The sequence below is a fragment of the Atheta coriaria genome, unplaced genomic scaffold (genome assembly GCF_025399875.1).
Source record: "Atheta coriaria isolate IRGN ID8LTWV9N9 unplaced genomic scaffold, Caltech_Dcor_3.1 hic_scaffold_48_pilon, whole genome shotgun sequence".
Taxonomy (NCBI): Eukaryota; Metazoa; Arthropoda; class Insecta; order Coleoptera; family Staphylinidae; genus Dalotia; species Dalotia coriaria.
In genome coordinates this window covers 27,308-48,281 of record NW_027045490.1, presented here as the reverse complement: position 1 = coordinate 48,281, position 20,974 = coordinate 27,308, and the positions used below count along the sequence as shown (strand labels likewise).

The 20,974-nt window shown below is 35.7% G+C and overlaps 1 protein-coding gene and 1 long non-coding RNA gene across 2 annotated transcripts; both read right to left on the bottom strand.

Annotated features, from left to right (window-relative positions):
• Positions 1-5,069: 5,069 nt before the first annotated feature.
• LOC135802741 (uncharacterized) lies at positions 5,070-7,264 on the bottom strand. The gene is made up of 2 exons (XM_065316368.1): positions 6,970-7,264; positions 5,070-6,874 (listed from the first exon to the last, which is right to left on the bottom strand). Exon 2 carries the CDS (start codon positions 6,132-6,134, stop codon positions 5,100-5,102), a length of 1,035 nt encoding a protein of 344 aa, XP_065172440.1. The 5' UTR covers positions 6,135-6,874; positions 6,970-7,264; the 3' UTR covers positions 5,070-5,099.
• Positions 7,265-17,086: 9,822 nt separating this feature from the next.
• LOC135802740 (uncharacterized) lies at positions 17,087-18,815 on the bottom strand. Its single transcript, XR_010550611.1, has 2 exons — positions 18,514-18,815; positions 17,087-18,432 (listed from the first exon to the last, which is right to left on the bottom strand). It is a non-coding gene; the product is annotated as an uncharacterized lncRNA (long non-coding RNA).
• Positions 18,816-20,974: the final 2,159 nt, after the last annotated feature.

The window sequence follows — 20,974 nt, the reverse complement described above, 5'->3', positions numbered from 1 at the left end:
CTTGTAATTTTATATCGATACCTCGATACATCGAAACATTAAATATCGCTCAAAAATATCGATACATTGAAAAAATAATATCGATATATCGATGTATCGATATTTTTTCGACGAGCCTAGTGCAGAGTCTGCTATTTCTTCTTAAGAATTGTGTATGCAATACTTTCGAGGCTAAATCGTCATCATTATTAGTAATAATAATATAGTAATAATTTATTACTCTCTGGTTAGTCTACTTTCAACATTTTCATAATATCTTGAACACCAAAGTTTAAAATATGGACAAAACAACGAAAATTTTGATTTATATGATCGAACAATTGATCATTTTTTGCCATCAAAATATTTAATTCCCTCATGAATGCAGTGTATGCCACTACTTTATTAACGGTTATTACTTGAATTTTATTCTATAATCCGTATTTTTTAATGCATAAAAAAACTTCCGCGATATCTTTTCTTCTATGCCGACCACAAGAAGGAATAAGATCTAAAGCTACAGATTTTGTTAATAGTTACGCTGTAAAATGATCTGAAGTTTTTCGAATTGTTCAAAATTTCCTTGACTCTCGTTGCATGTGAAAATGCTCCATCATCATTCGCCGAGCGCAATTATGTCGATGTACCTTGATATGGAATTTTAAAAGAGCTTTAATCCCACACTATCATCTTCTTTTCCTTTAGAATCACCATACAAACCAAACCATGCAAATTTTACACCCCACAACAGACAATAAACTTATGTAAACATATGAGTTATAAGTACAAAAAAAGTAAGACCTTTAACCAAGATTATTTTTAAATTTATGCATGCTATATTGAATATAGCATGAATATATAGTATATTCGTTCTGTTGGTTGCTCTCTTATTTTATTTTTAAAAAGCCTTAAAATCACTGTGGTCACGGCGACGCCCAAAAAAAAATATTTAAGTAGGTAAATCACGCAGCACTCTTTCAGTAAATAGGTACCTACATATCTACCTATGAGGTAGGGGAAGTACGTACAAAATATACGTTTTGGTTTTGGGTCATAACTCTTTAATAGTAAATCACAGCGCATTCATATTGCACACCAATAATCTTAGGTTTCATATCTTTGAATTATAATAAATATTTAAAAGATAAACAAATTAGAAAAAATAATAATTTTAAATTGGCACTGGCACTGGTATAATCATTATCAGTATCAACAGTTCGGATTACAATATTTTCTCCATAGTCGATTTTACACACATGGTATATTATTTTGGTATCAGCTTCTTTATGATTTAAGCAAGCAGTTCTTCAATGATACTTGTCATAATTTTGTTGGCTTCATTCATTGTATAGAATTGACACTTTTTGAAATTAATATGTTGTAATTTTGATACCAATAAATGGCGGCATTTCATCAATAGCCCAAAATGAAATGAAAAATCAACTAAAGCTTTTTAGATTAGAATTTCTCTACTCTTTAGGGAAATCACTCGGACTAACTTGTTCAAGAACAAATTTAAGTGCACTTTGATTTTGCAGATTCGAATCGTTGAGAATGTTAAGTATTCCTTGGGGCAAATTTATACTTTTCCATTAGCTGGCCAAGTAGCTCAAAGAATATGCTTATTTCAGTTTTATTAAAAGCTGTGATTCGATTTATGCTGGTTGCTTTTGGTTTCCTAATCGAGAGGTTATTACTCGCTGACTCCCATTACTCTACTCTCCCCTATGTACCAAAAAGAGCCGTCAATTATTAAAATAGAACGATCAAACGAACTTGCCTTTACGTGAAGTTCGATCGTTATTATATAGGAATGTCGCTCGAGATGATTACATTAGCAGCTGTTTTGAGATGAGAAAAAACAAAAAATAAAGATAAAAGAGTACCAAGATCTAGCTTCTTTAGATCTTCTGTATTCTTTTGCTTACTCTTACTTAAGAAACACGGTTATTATATAAATAAGTTATTCTACTTTTTCTTCCTTGTGAGGATAGCTTTTACATATTCCTTATTATCTGTGACAATTGTGCGATTATAAAACCTCGCAAACATTTGTGAGTAGGTTAAGTTGAAGAAAATGTATAAATTTATTATAAATTTTATATAATTTAATTGCAAAATACAAATATAAATTTTTCATTTCTAAGATGAACATGTTCAAAATTATTTTAACAAAATTAATAATCCAGAATTGTATGATAAATCTCAAAACAATCCGGCACATGCAGAGGTATTTTACATTTCTTGCACTCCCAAGTCGTTTCGCTATGTTTCTTCTTTTTTGTGCACACTTTACACTGTCGTGTTGGATGTTCTTTATTAGTTGTGGGATCAATGTATTTCGGGAAATGAGCCCATGCTTTTGCGTGCAGTCGTGATGGAAGTTCGCCACTCGCCGGATGTGTTTTCATCTTGTGGTCTATCGGATTTTGTTGCAATAGCATTTCCGCAACGTCTAGTTGTAATTCTGTGTAGTTCTGTTTTTTCCGGTAATTTTATTGAACAGAATATACGTGTTGAAAAGTCAAATATGTAAAAGAACATTTTTCTGTATCCTTTCACGTACTTCCGCATGATTGGAAAGCAAGCCAACATTGATCTTGCTGATCAATACCAATCATGCCTTTGTTGTAATCTATTACACATTGCGGTTTATAATTTTGGCCCTTCTTGTTCTTATTAACTTGCACCATTTCAACCGATGTGTGTTACGTGGATAAAATGTGCACATCGCGCTTATCTTTCCATTTAAGAGCAAAAATGCCATTGCAACTTCTTAATTGGTATTTGCCTTTTTTTAAACTTTGTTTTAGCAAAAATTGTGGGCATATTGGCTCTGTTCATTCGAACGATTCCCACAACATGCGTTTTTTGTTCCGTTAAATGTAGGAATAACTTGGGCGACGAATACCAATTATCCAAATAGAGAGTATTTATTCAAAATTGGTTTGGCTAGCTCCATCACAACCATTTCTGATGCACCAAAACATGAACTTGTCTTGTCTTTCCCGGAATAGATTTTAAATTTATAGCAGTAACCAGATTTGAAAAATTTGATTCCATACCTTGTCCGTTTGGATGGATTTTATTGTCTGTATGGTAATCGTCCTTTAATTGTTGATTTTACGCAATTTATCCGTCATGTCGCTGGTGGTGTTATCCGCAAAATGAAAAAATCTAGTGATTTGTAGGAATCTGTTGAGTGGCATACTTTTTTTAAAAATTGGAGTGTCCACGAAGGCTCGTTTCTCACGCATTATCACGCACAATGATAAATAAACTTTAATTTCATTGCAACTAACAGGCTTCCAATTGCAGTCAATTTTTTTCATCGTGTTCTTATTAAAAATTGTTTGTTCTGCATACCTGTTAGTTTCGGTTACGATGTTCTGCCAAAACTCGTCGTCAAACATAATATTAATTAGTTTTAGCATTATGTTTGAAGTGCCAATCGATTCCAAAAATTCTTTGCGGATGCCGGGTCTCTCGGTGTATTCAATAGTCGTTGGCGTGTTGATTTCTGGTTTCCAATCCCATCGCTTTGGCGTTGGACGAATTGTACTACCATCTTCTTCATCCGTTGACTCTTGAATTATAAACTTCTTCGGACGCTTGGGAATTGGGAAATCGCTATCATTCGTATCAGTGCCGAGCAATGCTCGGTAGATGGCTTAGTATCTGACTTTCTTGGGAACCCCTAGAGCACGGAGTACCTGTTCATCTAGATCTGATTTCTTAGTCTCTTCATTCTGCTTTTTCTTTGTTGCCAGATTTACTGGGATCTCACTAGTATTCTTTGGCCCTTCATTTACATTGCTATCAGATGATGTTTTCTGATGTTTTCAGTATCTAGAAAATTAAGAATACAACTAAGTATGTCTTTTGGAGTAGATCCTCTACACGAATATGTATACATATATTTGCACTTTGTGTATATGGGCCTTTCTCTACTAGTTGTCCATGTTTTCACTTTCAGAGTCTGTGTAAATATTATTTTCGTTGAGTGTACTTGTTCTTGTACTCTAACACTCCTAAATTGAAATGCTGGCACTCGTTTTCACTAGTGCAACTTATACTTTTCATTATGAGTTTAGCGGATTTTGGTGTTGATTCCAGAGGACTTCTTAATATTTCAGCCTTTACTTGATGTATTTTTAGAGTGCCCTTAAAGCTTTTTAAATTAACTGTGTCATTTTCAAGGTGGTCTGTCAATTCTTGGATGGCTTGAAAAGCAGAAAGTTTGTCGCGAGTCTAAACGATTCCTGTAATTTTTTGGCTAATTTGTATATGGGACAATTAATACAACTGACTACTGGTCGAACCGGATTATTTTCTATATGTAATTTAATTAATCCCCAAAGACATAGTCTCGGTATCATTGGGTTCATATGTATTAATCTAAACTTGATGTTGTCTCCTAATACTATTGATTAATTTCTTGCGGATTTGACTATTTTTTTTATTTTTGTGCATGGATCTCTGAATACTTTAACAACATCAAGGGTCTGGAGGCAATTATCTATTTTATTCATATAATCATTTACCGGGATACAAACTAGTGCGTTGCCTTTGCCAGTTTTGGTAAAAACGAGGTTGAAGTCCTCGGCAATGTCTCTAATATTTTCTATGGTTTTCTTCTCTCCTATGTTAGTTGTTGACGGACTAATTTTCCAGATTGAATTTGCAATCATGTGTTTATGGGTTGGTGAATCCGGAATTTGGGACGTCGAAAATGCTGCTTCTACACTGGCTCCTATTAACTGTTTCGTGGGCCCCTGGGGGTAAAGTGGGCCCCCTGAAATTCAGGAGGCTTAAAAAATTGAAGGGCAAAGTAGGCCCCCTAAAATTTTTAATAATTAATAGAGGGGAAAATAACTCACATATTTTTTTTATTGATATTCATTATTTATTTTACTTACTTCTTTTTTACAAAATAAAAATATGAAATAATTAATAGTTTAAACATTAAAAAAAACGCTTGTAATTAGAATTTGGGTTATTAGTAGCTGACAAGATACCATCTCGTGATCAAAGACAGGACTACCGTCAGTTACAGACGAACAATCAGACAGACAAGCAAACATACAAGCTTATAGAAGCGGGTTAATAATTATTAATGTTTATTTACAAATATTACAAGTATACCTAGAAACGACTTTACCCTCCACTCCAGCGCATGAATCCTGAGCCCAATTTGTGCATTGGCCACATTGAATCCATGATTCGACTGAATCAGAGTATAATTTCCTACAGAAAATACAAGCTGTATCGTCCACAGACTTCTTCGATTTTTCCTTTCCCTTTCCCTTCCCTTTGATTGATCTGACCAGTATTTTTATCTTGGGTTGGTGTTTTTTGCCCACAAGTGTCTGCCGATATGGTGAGCTCGTAAGAACTGCTGTACTTTTACGCCGTGAATTGCTATGAGTCGTAGGGTTTTCCATCAAAGGAAAAATAGTTCGAGGTGAAATATTAAAACCATCCAACTTTCTTTTCTTCTCTGGTTCCTCATCCGAATCTGGAAAATCTTGACCTTCATAAGCTTCAAGAAGAAATTGCTGCTCATATTCGTCAGCAGTCATTCTTGAAGAATGAGCCACGATTTTTTCATTTTGTTGTTGCTCATCTTCTTCGATATTTTTCCCATCTAAATGAGTGTGAGAATTATCTATCTCGTCTGCCATTACTGAGATTGAACTAAAACTTTGACTAAGGCGCTGCATTCCAAGCCCACAACCACCGTCATCTTCATCGTCATCATCCGCATCGTTAGCACCATCGTCATCAGAATCATTGGTCATTTCATCGGCGACATTAACTTGTTCTATTGCAGTGCTAGTAGCAGTAGACGCATTGCTTGATGAAATCTTGGGAGTTGATGTACCAGCAGCTACAAAAGCTTCATCTGAATATACTGATCTGTTAAACGGCCAGATTCCAGTTTTCTTGAAGATATTTTTGATAGTTTCGGATTTTGCAGCAGACTTAAAAGCTTCACCATAGATTCGAGGTATATCGTTAGCCGTTACAACACGACCAGGGTGCTCCCTCAACCACTTTTTAACAGCATCAGAGTAAGCTATCGAAGCTGGTCGCATAACACTTACATCGAGAGGTTGAAGCCGATGCGTGCAGTGTGGAGGTAAGCACAGCATGATAACGTGATGTTTTCTGACATAATCTATAACTTCTAAATTTTGTGTATGTGTCGTGTGTCCATCTCAGATTAACAAAACTGGCTTTTCTTTTGTTGGTTTGACAGTTTTAACAAACCAAATAAACCATTTAAAAAATATTTCCTGAGTTACCCAACCACTAGAATGACATTGAGCCCAACAATCATCAAGGAGTATTTCAGATAGTCGAGCAGGCAGCTTTTTCCGAGGAAGTACAAACATCAGAGGTAACAAAGTACCAGCAGCCGATACACATATCTCTGTCGTGACTAACTGTCCTCGTTCTGCTGAAGTTAGAACACCAACTTGCTTCTTTCCTTTAGGTGCTATAATCTTCGATTGGTGCTTAGGAACTGTTGTGACCCCGGTTTCGTCAACATTAAATACTCGGTCTGGTGATAAATTAATTATTGCCTCTAATAGATCATAAAAATTGTTCGTTGCAATCTTATTAAAACCAATAGCACGATATTTAGATGTAGATTGTGGCTTGCGTATCGATAAACTTTGGCATGTCGTTTGAGAAAAGCTCGGCACCAATCACGACCAGCCATACCATTTCGGAAAGGATGATCAATACCATTTTTTTCAGCTAGTTGATATGCCAATACACACAACTCTCTGGTGGTTAATCCAGACAGGCGACTTTCTTGCTCTTAGATATTTTACCAAATCTTCTTCTTGCTTCGGACTAAAAACAGTTTCATATCTTCCCAAACCTGCCATTGATAAGTAAAAATAGAAATTAATTAAAATAAACACTGAATAAATAAATTATAGGTAATTCTGAAAACAGCAAAATTTATCTTATTACGTTTGACAATACTCATTTCTAAATTAGAATTGACTTTATAAATTTTAATTCGGCGTTGCAGAGTCGATCGAGGGACGTTGTAAGCTTTAGCAGCGGCTTTCAGACCCACATTTCCATCTACAACTTCAGTTATAGCTTTAGCCATAGAAATTTCACTTCATTCCTGATGTCCACTTTTTTTTATATAATTCCGCACCATCTCGATAAATGCGTGTATAATAATATTTTTTTTTAATTAAACAGCTCTGCACTCGTATAAATGTGAAATGTTTACAACAATGACGGGTCTTCCAGGTTAAGTTCAACAGCTGATGGGTTTCGGAGGATATTTCAGTGCGCATGCGTGGCAATTTTAAAAAGACTTACGCGTACGCAGTACGCCTCGATAAATTTTTTTAGGCGCGAAAACAACATTTGAAAATGTGTGCATGTTCAAAAGTTTTATGGGTGGGGGCCCACTTTGCCCCATATTCTGAATTTTTTTATTTTGATAGACACGGCTTATTAATATTGAATACTGAACAAGGATGTAAAAAATAGTGTAACGGGTGAAAAAAGGTAAACAAATCCCCTTTTTTCGCTTTTGGGGCCCACTTTGCCCCCCACTTCCCCTATATACACCCTTGTCAGAATGATACTTTCGCGAAGACATTATTGTACTCTGAGGTTCCCCGTTATTATAGAAGGGACACATCAAAAAAACAATGGCAACGTCGTATTCGAGGTACACCTGTCGAAAATCAACCTGGGGTTAATGCATCTGATGTAGGGCTATACAAATTAGCCGGCCAAGCCGGTTAAGGAAGTTAACCAGGCTAATTAGCTGGCTAACTACTCGGCTTAGCCGGTTAACCGAAATTAGCTAGGCTAATCAGCTAAAGGCTAAACCGGCCAATTGGCTAATTTTATATTTTATACAATATCTGTTCGGGCCAAGTCCGACAAACGTATTGATAACGCGGCGAATTGTTATAACTTGCATTTGGAAACAAAGATATTGTATAAAATATAAAATTAGCCAATTGGCCGGTTTAGCCTTTAGCTGATTAGCCTGGCTAATTTCGGTTAACCGGCTAAGCCGAGTAGTCAGCCAGCTAATTAGCCTGGTTAACTTCCTTAACCGGCTTGGCCGGCTAATTTGTACAGCCCTAATCTGATGCTCTTGTTCGTGTCTATACCGTGCGCGTCACAAATTTCGAATGCTTTTGCCAGCGTATGTCATTGCATCATGTTGGAGGTCCAACTAGCTTTACAGAACTTAAAATTGTTAAAGGTCAGAGATGTCAAACATATAGAGAAGCATGTGAGGCCCTACGATTGTTAGAAAATGATAACCATTGGGACGAAACTATGGAGGAAGCCTGCAATGCCGATTGCCAGATAGAATAAGGGAACTTTACGCTACACTTTTATCTTCTTGCGGTCTTTCTAATCCTCAAACTCTTTGGGATAAATACAAAGAATACATGGCTGAAGAGATTTTACATCAACTTCGGCAAGTGCATACAGATATGACTTTCAAAGAACCTATTTACAACCAAACGCTAATTTTAATTGAAAACCAGGTTTTTAGAATGGTTGAAAAAAAAATTAGATGATTTTGGGATGCCCTCGAAAAGATAGTGAAGATGATTTTAACAATGAAATTGCTCGAGAGCTAAATTATGATTTCATAGCACTGCAGCAACAAGTGGAAGAACTAATCCCTCTATTACTTACAGAGCAAGCTCATGTTTTCCGTCAAGTATTACGTAGAATAGAATCTGGCAAGGGTGGAGTCTTTTTCCTCGACGCACCAGGAGGAACTGGGAAAACATTTTTGCTCAACTTATTATTAATGTACATCAGAAAATAAGCAGAGAGCAGTTGCAGTAGCTTCTTCGGGTATTGCCGCAACGCTTTTAAATGGCGGCCATACGGCTCATTCCGTTTTAAAATTACCATTGAATATTGCAAAAGAAGATTCCCCCATCTGTAATTTCAGTAAAAATAGCTCTCGAGGTAGGATGTTGAGGGAATGTAAGCTTTTAGTGTGGGATGAATGCACAATGTCTCACAAAAAGGCTATAGAAGCTTTAAATAGGACTCTTCAGGACCTGCGAGATAGTATAGATATAATGGGAGGAATGGTAGTTTTATTGGCTGGCGATTTTCGTCAAACTCTTCTGGTTATTCAGAGAGGAACACCAGCAGATGAAATTCAAGCATGCCTGAAATCATCAAACTTATGGTCGAAAGTTGAAAAACTCAGTTTGAAAACAAACATGAGAGTGCATCTTCATAATGATCTGGATTCGGGACTTTATGCGGAAACGTTATTGAAAATTGGAGATGGTCGTTTAGATGTTGATGCTGAAGGTTATGTATCACTTTCAGGAGAATTTTGTAAGCTCATGTTTTTCCCCAATTGCAACAAAATTTGAATAGTGATCAGTGGCTGTGCGCAAGAGCAATATTAGCACCAAAAAATGAAGTGGTTAATAGAATCAACAATGACATTTTAAAATAGGTGGAAGGGGAAATGATGGAATATTTGTCGATGGATACAATTATTATGGATTCAGAATAAAGTACCTCATACCCTGTGGAGTTTTTAAATTCACTTAAACTGTCGAATGTACCCTCACATAAGCTTCAATTGAAACTAAATGTTCCAGTAATGCTTATGCGAAATTTAAATGCTCCTCTGCTATGTAACGGAACAGGACTTCGTATAACAAATTTGGGACAAAATATTCTTGGTGTTACTATTTTAACAGGTGTCGGTAAAGGAAAAAGTGTCATTATACCTCGGATTCCAATTATTCCCACTGACCTTCCATTCCAATTCAAAAGAGTTCGCAAAAACTACTTAACTGATCATCATGAAAATTTGATCACATATTCTTAGTGGTCCCCGAAAGGTGATAGGCTACTTTTTATTTAATAAAAAGATTATTTTTTAAATAAAATAAAGAAATTGTTTAGTCAATAATACACCTCTGCGTTTGGTTATTTGACTACTTTAACGCCATCTAGCATTCCAGCAATGAAGCTCAAACCTAAGTACTATAGTACCATCACACTGTATTACCGACAGCTACGTCAACATCAAATCCAATTGACTACACTATGGAGATTGTACACTATACTTCCATAGACTATACTTTCAGCCATTTTAAACTTCCCGCCATTCTACTTCATTGTTACTTCTTCTGTGACTACAGACGCGTACGGAAGCAACTTCATTGATTTCTAATATTTATTTGATGGATTCAACGCGTGCGAAACCGCGGGGTAAAGCTAGTTATTAATAATTATAATTATTATAATGATGATGAGGCCTTCAGAACCTGTCTCCTATTGAATTATCAAATGTTTTTGACTGGATATTAACCATCTTTTTATATAATTTTTTATTGTTTTAACTGTTTTAGTCAACAGAAGCATGTTTTTTGTTTCATTCGGCAACAAGTTGAAAAATTTGATCGCAGTATTTAATGGACTGTTGTGGTACTTAGACTTGGTTATTTTGGGCCCCTGTATACTTTTGTGCCTTCATTTTCCTTTGTAGCTATTATACTTTTGTGCGCAAATATTAGAGTATTTAATTAAACTACATAGTACAAATTGTTGTTTGATGTTTATTATTAGGCTATGTCTTATTCTTATTTAATTTAAGACCAGCGACCCGCCCCGGCTTCGCACGGGTGCAATGCTGATACTAAATACACTACAGAAAAACTGTGAACGTTGTATATAAAAACATAGCGGCCCGCTCCGGCTTCGCACGGGTATAAAATATATAGCCTATGTGATTAAAATCGATTCAGTAGTTTTGATTTATTCATTTCTGCCCGTGGCCCGCACGCGTTAAATTTGGAGTAAAACAATCCCCCTTTCCCTATACCATGAAGATTTCCTGCTATCTTTGGAATATCTAAATTCATACACTACTTTTTTTACTTATTTACTTTTTACATTTTTAACTATTTATTTTATTTTTACAACATATTACAGAATGTCTTTATAAACAACGTTCACAGCTTTCTTGTCATTAGACAATACAAACATGTTTTCTCTGAAGGTCACTCTTGAAAGAGCGACATACAGTTGTCCATGTGAAAAATAGTCATTGCTCCAATCTAAGCCTGCAACGTTGAAGGTTTGACCCTGCGATTTATTAATGGTCCTTGCAAAAGATGTCTTTACCGGAAACTGCAAACGTTTAAATTGGAAGGGTAAATCCGATGGTATCAGAGGGATTCGGGGAATCAATACATCTTCTCCGGTACCACATTATTATGAACGTTTTCAATGATTTTACCAGCAAACGCGTGCCATTGCAAAGTTTAGGTGGATTCAGGTTTCTTAATAAAATAACAGGACAACCTACTTTCAGCACCATTTTGTGAGGAGGGAGTCCAGACGGGTTCAAAGAGTTTAGAAATTCTGTAGGAAAATGAACAGCTTCTTCCAAATCGAGAACAGTATCGAGAGAGTAGTATATTTTCGTCGGCGTATCAATCTTTGAAAGAATCATGTTTTTTACTTTATCTACTTGTTCGTTAGTAGGTGACAGAATCGCTCTTTCTTTAAACCAAGATATTGTCTTATAACTTATGTTATCAATGTCAGGATAGAAATTGTTGACCAACTCTTGGATGTTGTCTATCCAAACGCCAAGGTTTTCTAGGTCAATCCTTCCCTCACTTTGTGTTAACCCTCCATTGCCAACTTTTAGCAGCATCTCTGGAAATAGCCTGTACTCACGTGAAGATGGCGAAACCCTCATATTAGTTTTAAGCTCTAATTTATTGACATGTGGCCAAAGGTTGGATCTTTTTAGGCAAGCATTTATTTCGTCAGCGCGTGTTCCTCGAGTCACAACTGGTAGGATTTGACGGAAATCTCCTGAGAACAGAATTGCACATCCACGCATAGGTGAATTTTTGTTGCGCAAATCGCGCATTGTCCTATCCAGTGCTTCCACACACGTCTTGTTTGACATGGTAGCTTCGAGCAGTCACGCATCAATTTTCCTGTATTGCTCTTATTAGAAACACTACAGACGCTGTTATTATCATCGGTGGCGATTTTCAGCGGGAGCTTGAATGTGGAGTGTGCGGTTCGGCCACCTTCCAAAAGCGTAGCGGCAATGCCGGATGACGCAACAGCTAACGCAATTTTTCCGATAGATCTCACTTTTTTAAAAGCAGATTGATTAAAAATGTTTTTCCTGTACCTCCTGGGGCATCAAGGAAAAACAATTTCCCTTCATTGTTATCAATTGTTGATAGTAATGCAGTGAATACTTTTTTCTGATCGATGTTTAATCGTGGCTCTTCTTGAGCTATATTTTGTAAAAGTCTCGTTTGATCGCATGATGTTTCTCTTGTGTATTCGGTACTGTTAGTTAAATCTGAGTTAGTAGTTGTTGCGCAGGGTGAATTTTAATAAGAATAGAGAGTTTATTATCTAAACGCCAATAACAATCCAGTGTTGCTTGATATTACATAGAACAGAACTACCCTTGACAAAGTAACGAACTTAACTAACTGTCTACTAAAGACCATGTGTTTGGAAAGACACTCAGCCACTTGGGGTGGGATGCGCAACGCCACTTGAGAAAGAGCGCAAAACTCAACAGTAGTATTAGCTGGCATCGTCAGCCCAAAATCCTTGATCGATTTACCCGAAAGTAATTGCACTACTTTGTTCAATTCCAATCAATCTTCGTCAAATATGTTTTGATCATATTGTACATAATCTGAGTTTAACTCTAGCCGTCGCCGAATCAGAACATCACTGGCCATATCTTCTTGAAATTTATTCCATAGATTAACAGAATCAGTTACTTGGCAAAACACTACTAGGACGGCAAATAAATATCTTAATGATGTAGCTGAACTACAAACAGCTGCTTCTGATAATGTGTTTTCCCAGTGAGAATCGTCTTCCAAGAGCCCCATAGCTTTGCATGCTGCTTGATAAGTATTGTAAACAACACCTTGTACAGTTCTTAGGTGTGCAAAGGATGTCGGACCTTTTGCAATATGCAGTAACATTCTCAGATAAAAGCATTCGCTGTTATTGGGATGAACCACGTAGATTCTGCCAAGAGCATCCGTTTTTTTTTACTCCGGGGAAACCATCAACCGCAGTACCTTGTTTTCGTCGTTGAAAAGTTTTAGAACTCTGGTTCCATGTATAGTGACCTGGAACTTTGTCATAGTTTGTCAGTGTTTCTTATAGTTTGTCAGTGTTTTCGCGAAATCATCTTGAGCACATAACTTGAAGAATGCTGTCAATTTTGTATCCCGCGGGTTATTAACAACTTCTTGTATATTGTTCTCTGTAAAATATACTCTTTGTCCATTTTCTAAATGAACTGCAATTGTAGGAGCCCGGTCGTGCACTTCGAATGATAAAATGCTCCATACAGCTTCAGAGCTGCAGATGTAACTTCCAGACTGATATTTTTCCACTTCATTTGGTGGCTTGATCACTGCCTTTATTTATGTACTTAGTAACATATTGAATTGACTTTATCGAATTGCACAACTCTACGTTGATGTGGGCATCAAAAATTTTCAAAAAGAGCGGATTATAGGGAACAATCCATCGGTTATCAATATCATGGTTTCGGACGGTAGCATTTTGCCCACCCTGTTCTGGCAATCGTCGACGATATTTGGGATATCCGTCATCGCTAGTACTTGTTTGAGTTTGGAACGACTTCGGATATTTTTTGCTGCATTTAGAATCTCGCATACATGGAGAATTCGGGTTTAAAGTCCCGCAAGGGCCGTGTACCATACGTTTCTTTACGATTTCGTACAGGATAGGATCTTCATCTTTATCCGGTAATTTAGCTGAAATAACCCTGTCAATTTGGTTTGATCTAATTTTGGTCACTAACCACACCAACAGGTGTACAAGTGGCAAGCCACGTTTCTGCCATTCTATTGTGTACATATGACAGCGCGGCGGACCGAATATATGAGACTTGTTAATGAGGTGCAGGAGTTTCTGTACTTTTAAATGGAAGACTCTGTTAACTATATCGTACCTGTCTTGTGGAGTTAAATTGGTGTAAATATTTTCTTTGATTTCCGGCCAATTTGGGTTACATGTTGCAGTTATAAATAAATCAGGCGTCTTGCGATTTTTCGTGTAAATATCGAGGTCCACCTGTGAATGATGAAGGTAGTATAACCAACTGCCCAATGCCGTTGCGGTGTTCATTCGCCTGTAAAGCATCCTGAAGATGAACGTAATTTTCAGCTCTCCATTTAGTTTGATTATTACGGATGTAGGCCAATCTCTCAGATTCAATTTTCGCTTATTGATCTACCAAGTATTGGTTTGTTAACATTCCATATCTAAGTATTGAAATTGTTACGTCTTTTCATTATACGGTAGCAAAAGTAGTTCATACATGGCACTGTTTTATGCAGAGGTGTACCACCGATTGGGTTAACTTGAGAAATATTAATGGCATAACCATTTTCTCCACGACATAGCATCAAAGGATATTGTAAGCTGTCACAAGATCTGTGTAACTCTGAATTTTTTTGCAAATTATCATCACGACTATGTAATACAATATCTCTTTTGTCAAATTGCTGTCTAGCTATTACCACTGCTACTTCACTCGTGGAAGGCGCATTGTATCGTCCTCTGTGTTCTCCAACAAGAACTTTATTTGCATGGATTACGACATTAAAGTCAGGAGTATCTGCTGGAACAGTCTCAATCGCAGTTTTGAAAGACTGTCTGTAGCAATTATGAGAATGTAACATATCTTGGAGAGATCTTGTCAAATCTCTATCAATTGGCTGTGCAACACTTGTACACCGCGTAGATGCTTGTGTATCTGGATCTGCAATAAAATATATTTGCTGAAATTTGTGATCATCGGGTCAAAGTGGTAGCAAGCTCCCAGCTAAGAGGTACACTTGCCCTTGAATTTTAAATGTAGGCATGAACCCACGCTCAAGGACTTGCTTACTCTTAAAAGAGGTAATTTAAAATGCGTTATTATAACGGCGTATATTGCGCATGAATTGCTTGGATTTCTGATGATCACCCGTAAGAAGGGAGTGAAGTGGTTCAGGTGGAGGGAGAACTTCTTCTGATTTGACTTTTCCTTGTAAGCAACACATGCCTTTCGATTCGTCCTTGAATTTCAATGCCAAGCAATGTTCTCACACTACTGACATTGCGGTGAACCTCACGCTCTACTGAAGATTCTCTCTCTCTCTCTCTCAGCTCTATATCTATCCCGAAGCTGACTGAGGCGAGCCTCACGTTCCGTTGACGATTCTTCATCTCTTGCTGAACGTACTCTTCTGGCATTCACTGGTCTACGTTCTATGCTCATTTCTATATGTATGATTACCTATACACAAATTGCCATATTATCCAGTTAACTGTGGCGCCGTCCGGTAAGAGTGTGCACGAAAAACCGTCGATGACGGGTATACCTACTCGTCAAACACAGAGTATGTGTGATTGTTGAAATTTCGACTCAAACTGGCTCTTTTTATATATTTTAATTTTATAATAAATATAAATAAAATAAATATATTATATAAACTAAATATAAATTTATTTTAAAATGGTTTACAAAAGTATTTAATGTTTGTTACAGTGTGGTATATACGGAAGCAAGAGGAAACACATAATGCTACTTTACAAGTCGGACACCAATACCGCGATTCCTTTCTAATTTTTTTTTTGGTAACAAAGTACACGTGTAGGATAAATTTTTTTTGAACATCCAGGAATATAATCCGGAAAATGTTTGTCCAACAAACGTGTTACACAGCTATTTGTAACAGTGGGCTGAGTTTTGCGGAATTAGGCGAAGTATAGGATAGTTCGCAATTGCATCGTCAGCTATGCTTCAGTAAAGAAGGAATTTGTGCGATTCCAATTTTCCCGCATCGCGTTTCCTACAAAATTAAAAGCAGGAGATTAGCCAAGATATTTTTTATAATATTTTTAGCCTTTTCCCCTTGCGGTTGAATGAGCAGCGATTTCCCCTGCACCATCGCTCGCCCATCTACTCCCACCCATTTTGCCAGTTGAAATCAGCAACTAATTCGGGCATGTTTTAATTATATTTCCTTTTTACTTCAGCTTGGTGTTGTTGTGTGCACACTACATATCATAAAAATTTCCCTCTTATCGTTATTTTGTTTTTATATCTAGAAATAAACTCTCCTCTTTTTGTATATGCTTCAATTACAGATGAGCAAAGGCCTTTTATATTGTGCCAACAACATCAGTTTTGTGTTCGCGCAATTTTTTCTGCAAAGTGGAAGACTGAAATTTGTACCAATTGTTTAAGTACAATCTGTATCCGCGTTATTAGTTCATCACATAATTGCAGAACTATTCGTGAACTAATGCTGTACTGTAAATATCGTAACAATCTTTCTTGATGAAGTTGTGATATTGCAATTTTCATTATTTTCCAAGTATAAAAGTTTGCCTTACTTGGCAAAAATCTGTCACATAAAAGATTTTTTGCCAAAAAATGAATTTGTATAGATGCTTTCCCGTTTTGAGAAAAATACATGGAGTGTGGAGTTTTATAATGCCTTGCAAAACTAACATCGCGATAAAGGTCTGATTTCATTACTTGTTATTTTGCATACCATTTTTCGCATTTGTAGGCGTGGCATCAGAATTTTGATTTATTTCGCAAAAAGAAATTGTTCTGCATACATGTTTGTTTCTTTTACTATAATGCCGATAAGTTCTTCGTCTAAATATTTGTCCATGTAAAAGTTACAATAGGCATGATGACAGTAACAAAGAATCACTAAAAAGAAGATTTATATTAAAAATATACAGTAGTGAGATTCTAAAAAAAAACTCTTCCTTTAGATTAAAAGTGCGATTAAATTGATTTTAGTAAAAATAAAAGTGCAAAATGAGTCAATCCGCCCTATTAGGTGAAACGCCAATCAGAAAGGTGTGACGTCACGGTTTTGTAAACATCATTTTATCATTAGTAAATAAATCGTTCGAACTCGTTCTTAAACAGTTAACAAATCAGTGGAAAGAAAAAGTATATCCAGTGTTGTATGAAAGTACATTGTAATATGTAAATAAAATGCACAAATTATAATTTTATAGATTTATTTAATAAGAGAGTCTTGTAAATTTATAAGAGCACATGCAATCACAATAACTTCATCAAGTGCTTTAACAAGATGTAAATTTACACATGCATGGGGTTTTAACATATTGCCATCACACACATACCAGGCTGTAGATACCTGATAAAATCACATGATTCAACCAAGCTTGTATCAGTTACTCTTCCTCCATAGCCTGGTGAAATATAATTCACCAAACCATTTGGTGTACAAGACACTAGATATTTGATGGTATTCGCCTTTTTTGTAATCGGACCATGATAGAGCTTGGTTAACACTTTTTGAAGGCCTTTGTATTTCGATTTCTAAACAGTCTATTATGCAACTTGTATGGTGAAATTTGTGTCTAAAAGCCATGGGCAAAGTCTGTTTTATTAAATCTTTATTAAGCGGCACAATAAATGGTCCCATTACACTGGCTAGTATTGGTATATTTTTAAAAAATATTTTACTTGCGTATGTAGTGTTCATAGAAAGATCATCAGCAAGTTGTTTAAAGGGACTATTTAATCTAATTTTCTCTAAACATAGCAAACTATGGTTAGTGGGGATTTTTGTCTGTTCTTCAATTAAATCAATAAAATAAGAACAGCTTTTAGGTAGACCTATGTATGAACGTGGGTTTCTCATTATTTTAAGTAATGTATATTTTAGAATATCAGATACTTCGTCTGCCTTTGTCTCTTCAACTAATTCACTGCAGTCTGAAGTGGATTTCACTTGAAGAGATTGTATTGATGGTGATAATGATTCAGTTACAGATGGTGTATATGAAACATCACTGTCCAATTGATCTTTTACAATAAACAATCTCTTTGAAGTTTTAAATAGGTCTTGTGCTTGCTTTAGTAGTGCCACAACTATCAATTTTAAATGGAGAAGTAGAGATAGAACAGCAATCGGGTTTCATTGGTGATGTCAACTGGTTTACTAATTTCATTTCTGTCTGGACTGCTTTGCTTCTAAATTTTTTTCCAATGTATACTTGTACTGATTTATCAACCAATTTCGGCCGGGTTTTAGGCTCTTCTTGATGCTCTTCGATTGTGTGCAAAACTGAATGATCAGATGAACTGCCAGCGACTTCTAAACAAATTGTCGGTGTACTTTCCTCAGCTAAACCTTTTACACTATCTTCAATTAATATTTTCCGTTGCTTTTTAAGAACATAAGGACGCTCTGTTGAAGTTCGTTTTCTTCTGTCTGGTTGGCATTCAAATCTTGTGGGAGTACACCCTGACCTCATACGGACTTGTGAAACTGAACCCATCACATGATATTCCATATAATTTTCCATATCATTTGGTAACTGGAACAAAGTATTGTTAATCTCGACATTATAATTACTAGACTGAACACTATAACGATAGTAAATAAATCAAATACTTACATCAAAATGGTCTTCACAGAAATAAAGTACTGAATTTGGCGATATAATAACTGGGTCTCGCCTTGCAAGATTTAGCCATGTATTTCTCACTTTTTTAGTTATTGGAACATTAATGAACAACTTATTCGGAGTCTTTATCGATGTATTATTACATTGAGGAACCGCACACCATCGATACACGTTAGAATTCATCATTATAGCTCAAAATAATTAAATAATATAGAAAAATAAACTGATTAACATGCCAAGTGTCAAGTGTTTACGAAAGCGTGACGTCACACACAGACGCCATTACTATTCTAGTGTTTAATTTTTTCCAGAAATAAAATTTATTTCGACTATTTTAAATGCCTAAAAATATCGTGGAGTAGTTTTTCAAAATTAGTCATCATGCCTATTGTGTTTTCCTGATGCTATATTCCGCGAGCCATAATTGCCAAAATATTCAAATAGCTGTCTGCCTTTGTCTCCGCTACTCTGCCAATCTGCATTTGAATTTTGGATTTCTTCGTCGCTTTCAACATCAGTGTCAGAATCAGATTCAGAAACAGATTCCATTTCACTCTCTGAATTGATGTTTTCATTCTCATCTTCTGAGGACGATGAATTTATTTGCGCTTCCTGGTACAAAGTCATCATCACTATAATCGTTTTCCATTTTGGGTATAAATACTAAAAATATGAATAGGAATTTATATATTTTATTGGGTTGCTTTCAATTATGGCAATAAAGAACATGAAATACTTACATTACGATTCTTCACTGTATTGAAATGATCAAAGACTATGAATTTTTGTTTTCAACATGTAATCTTTCAATTTGAAATTTCGCTAGTACACACTCCTAACCACGCTAAACATGCGTAGACTGCTGGAGCGTATATATGCGCTATCATGACTACGTCTCAAAATTAATCACCAAACTTTTTGCACCCTGTACCTTTATCTGCAACCCCAATTTATGTTATCTATCACGCAATTATTCAATACTATATGCATTATTATGAAAATTCTGAAATTACAAAACAATTTTTAAATTTAATATTGAATTGTAACAAAATTTTATACATGACGAGTATACTCGTCACAACACAAAATTTTGCCATGTCTTCATGACGAGTATACTCGGCAAACACAGTTAACTGGTTATTAGTATGTGCCGCAGTAAAAAATATCTAAATTCTTACCATTTAGAAACAAAAGATACTCAACAATCATAAAAAAACAAAAGATACCTATTCTATTCAGTTATTTTTTTTACTGAAATACCTCTTTTACTATTACCTAAGTATTGCTATTTTCCTCGCTGGAGAGCTCCGATATAATAAACGCGTCCGATCGCTGCTAAATTCAAAGTGCTATAGGGAAAACCGCGGCCTCAGACGCGCTATTTATAGGCACGCTCTTGCCGCACCGGGCGGCCGGCCGGTACCCCCGCAAACGCTACGTCCCGCAATTTTTAAATCTGTAATTGTAATATCTTCGAAAATATTCACTTAAATCATACGGTGTAAAGGGCCATATAGTCTATATTAGTGATGTGCCAACTCGGAAAAAACAAAACTCGATTTAACCCGAGTTAAAATCTACGTACCTAACTCGGGTTGAACTCGAATTACGTAACTCGAGTTAACTGGATGGACAAGTAAATGTTTTTTTTTGAGTCTTACTATATTATTGATATTTACTATCAATTAAACTATGAAATTATATAGTAGTCTTTTTAAAATAAAATCAGACTAACATTATGATGCAAGTATGTACATAGGTACATTTACAGGCTCATAATTGTTTTGTAATCAGTAATCACAATATTTTCAAAAAATTAAGATAATTAGTATTACAAAGAATATTTTTTCCTTAGTTAAATTATATGCTTATATTTTTGTCTTAAATATATCGTAGGTACTAGGTACTATAAAGGAAAATGTCAAATTATTTTAAAACAAAAAGAAAAATATTTTCCCGGCAATTAACTAACAATTAGTTATTGACAAAAAACATAAAAATCTTATGAAAAAAACTAAAATAAACTTATAAGTTTTAACAAAAATGATACTCTTTTTTTTTAATTGAAGTTAAATAAAACATAAAATAACAAAATATTGTTAAAGTACTTCAAAATAAACAATCATGGAATACTGATGAGAAAAAAGATTTTGTCAATCTATTTTGGTGCTAGACGGACTGACGATGCTGGTATACAAAGATATTTTTGGGCAATTTCGGACAACCGCGGAAATAAACATTTCTTGTCATTCCAAAACTGAAGTGGATCGCATTTTCTGTCAAGATATGGGTAATTCAATATATTGTTTAACCATCATAGCTGCAGAAGTGTATGGAGTTAGGTGAGCACTCCATGAGTTTTTTATCAACAGCTCCCCAAATGTCGTCTCTATCCGAAGCAGCAACAATGGAAGTACTTGGGCTATTTGGGCTAGATGAAGGTAGAACTTGA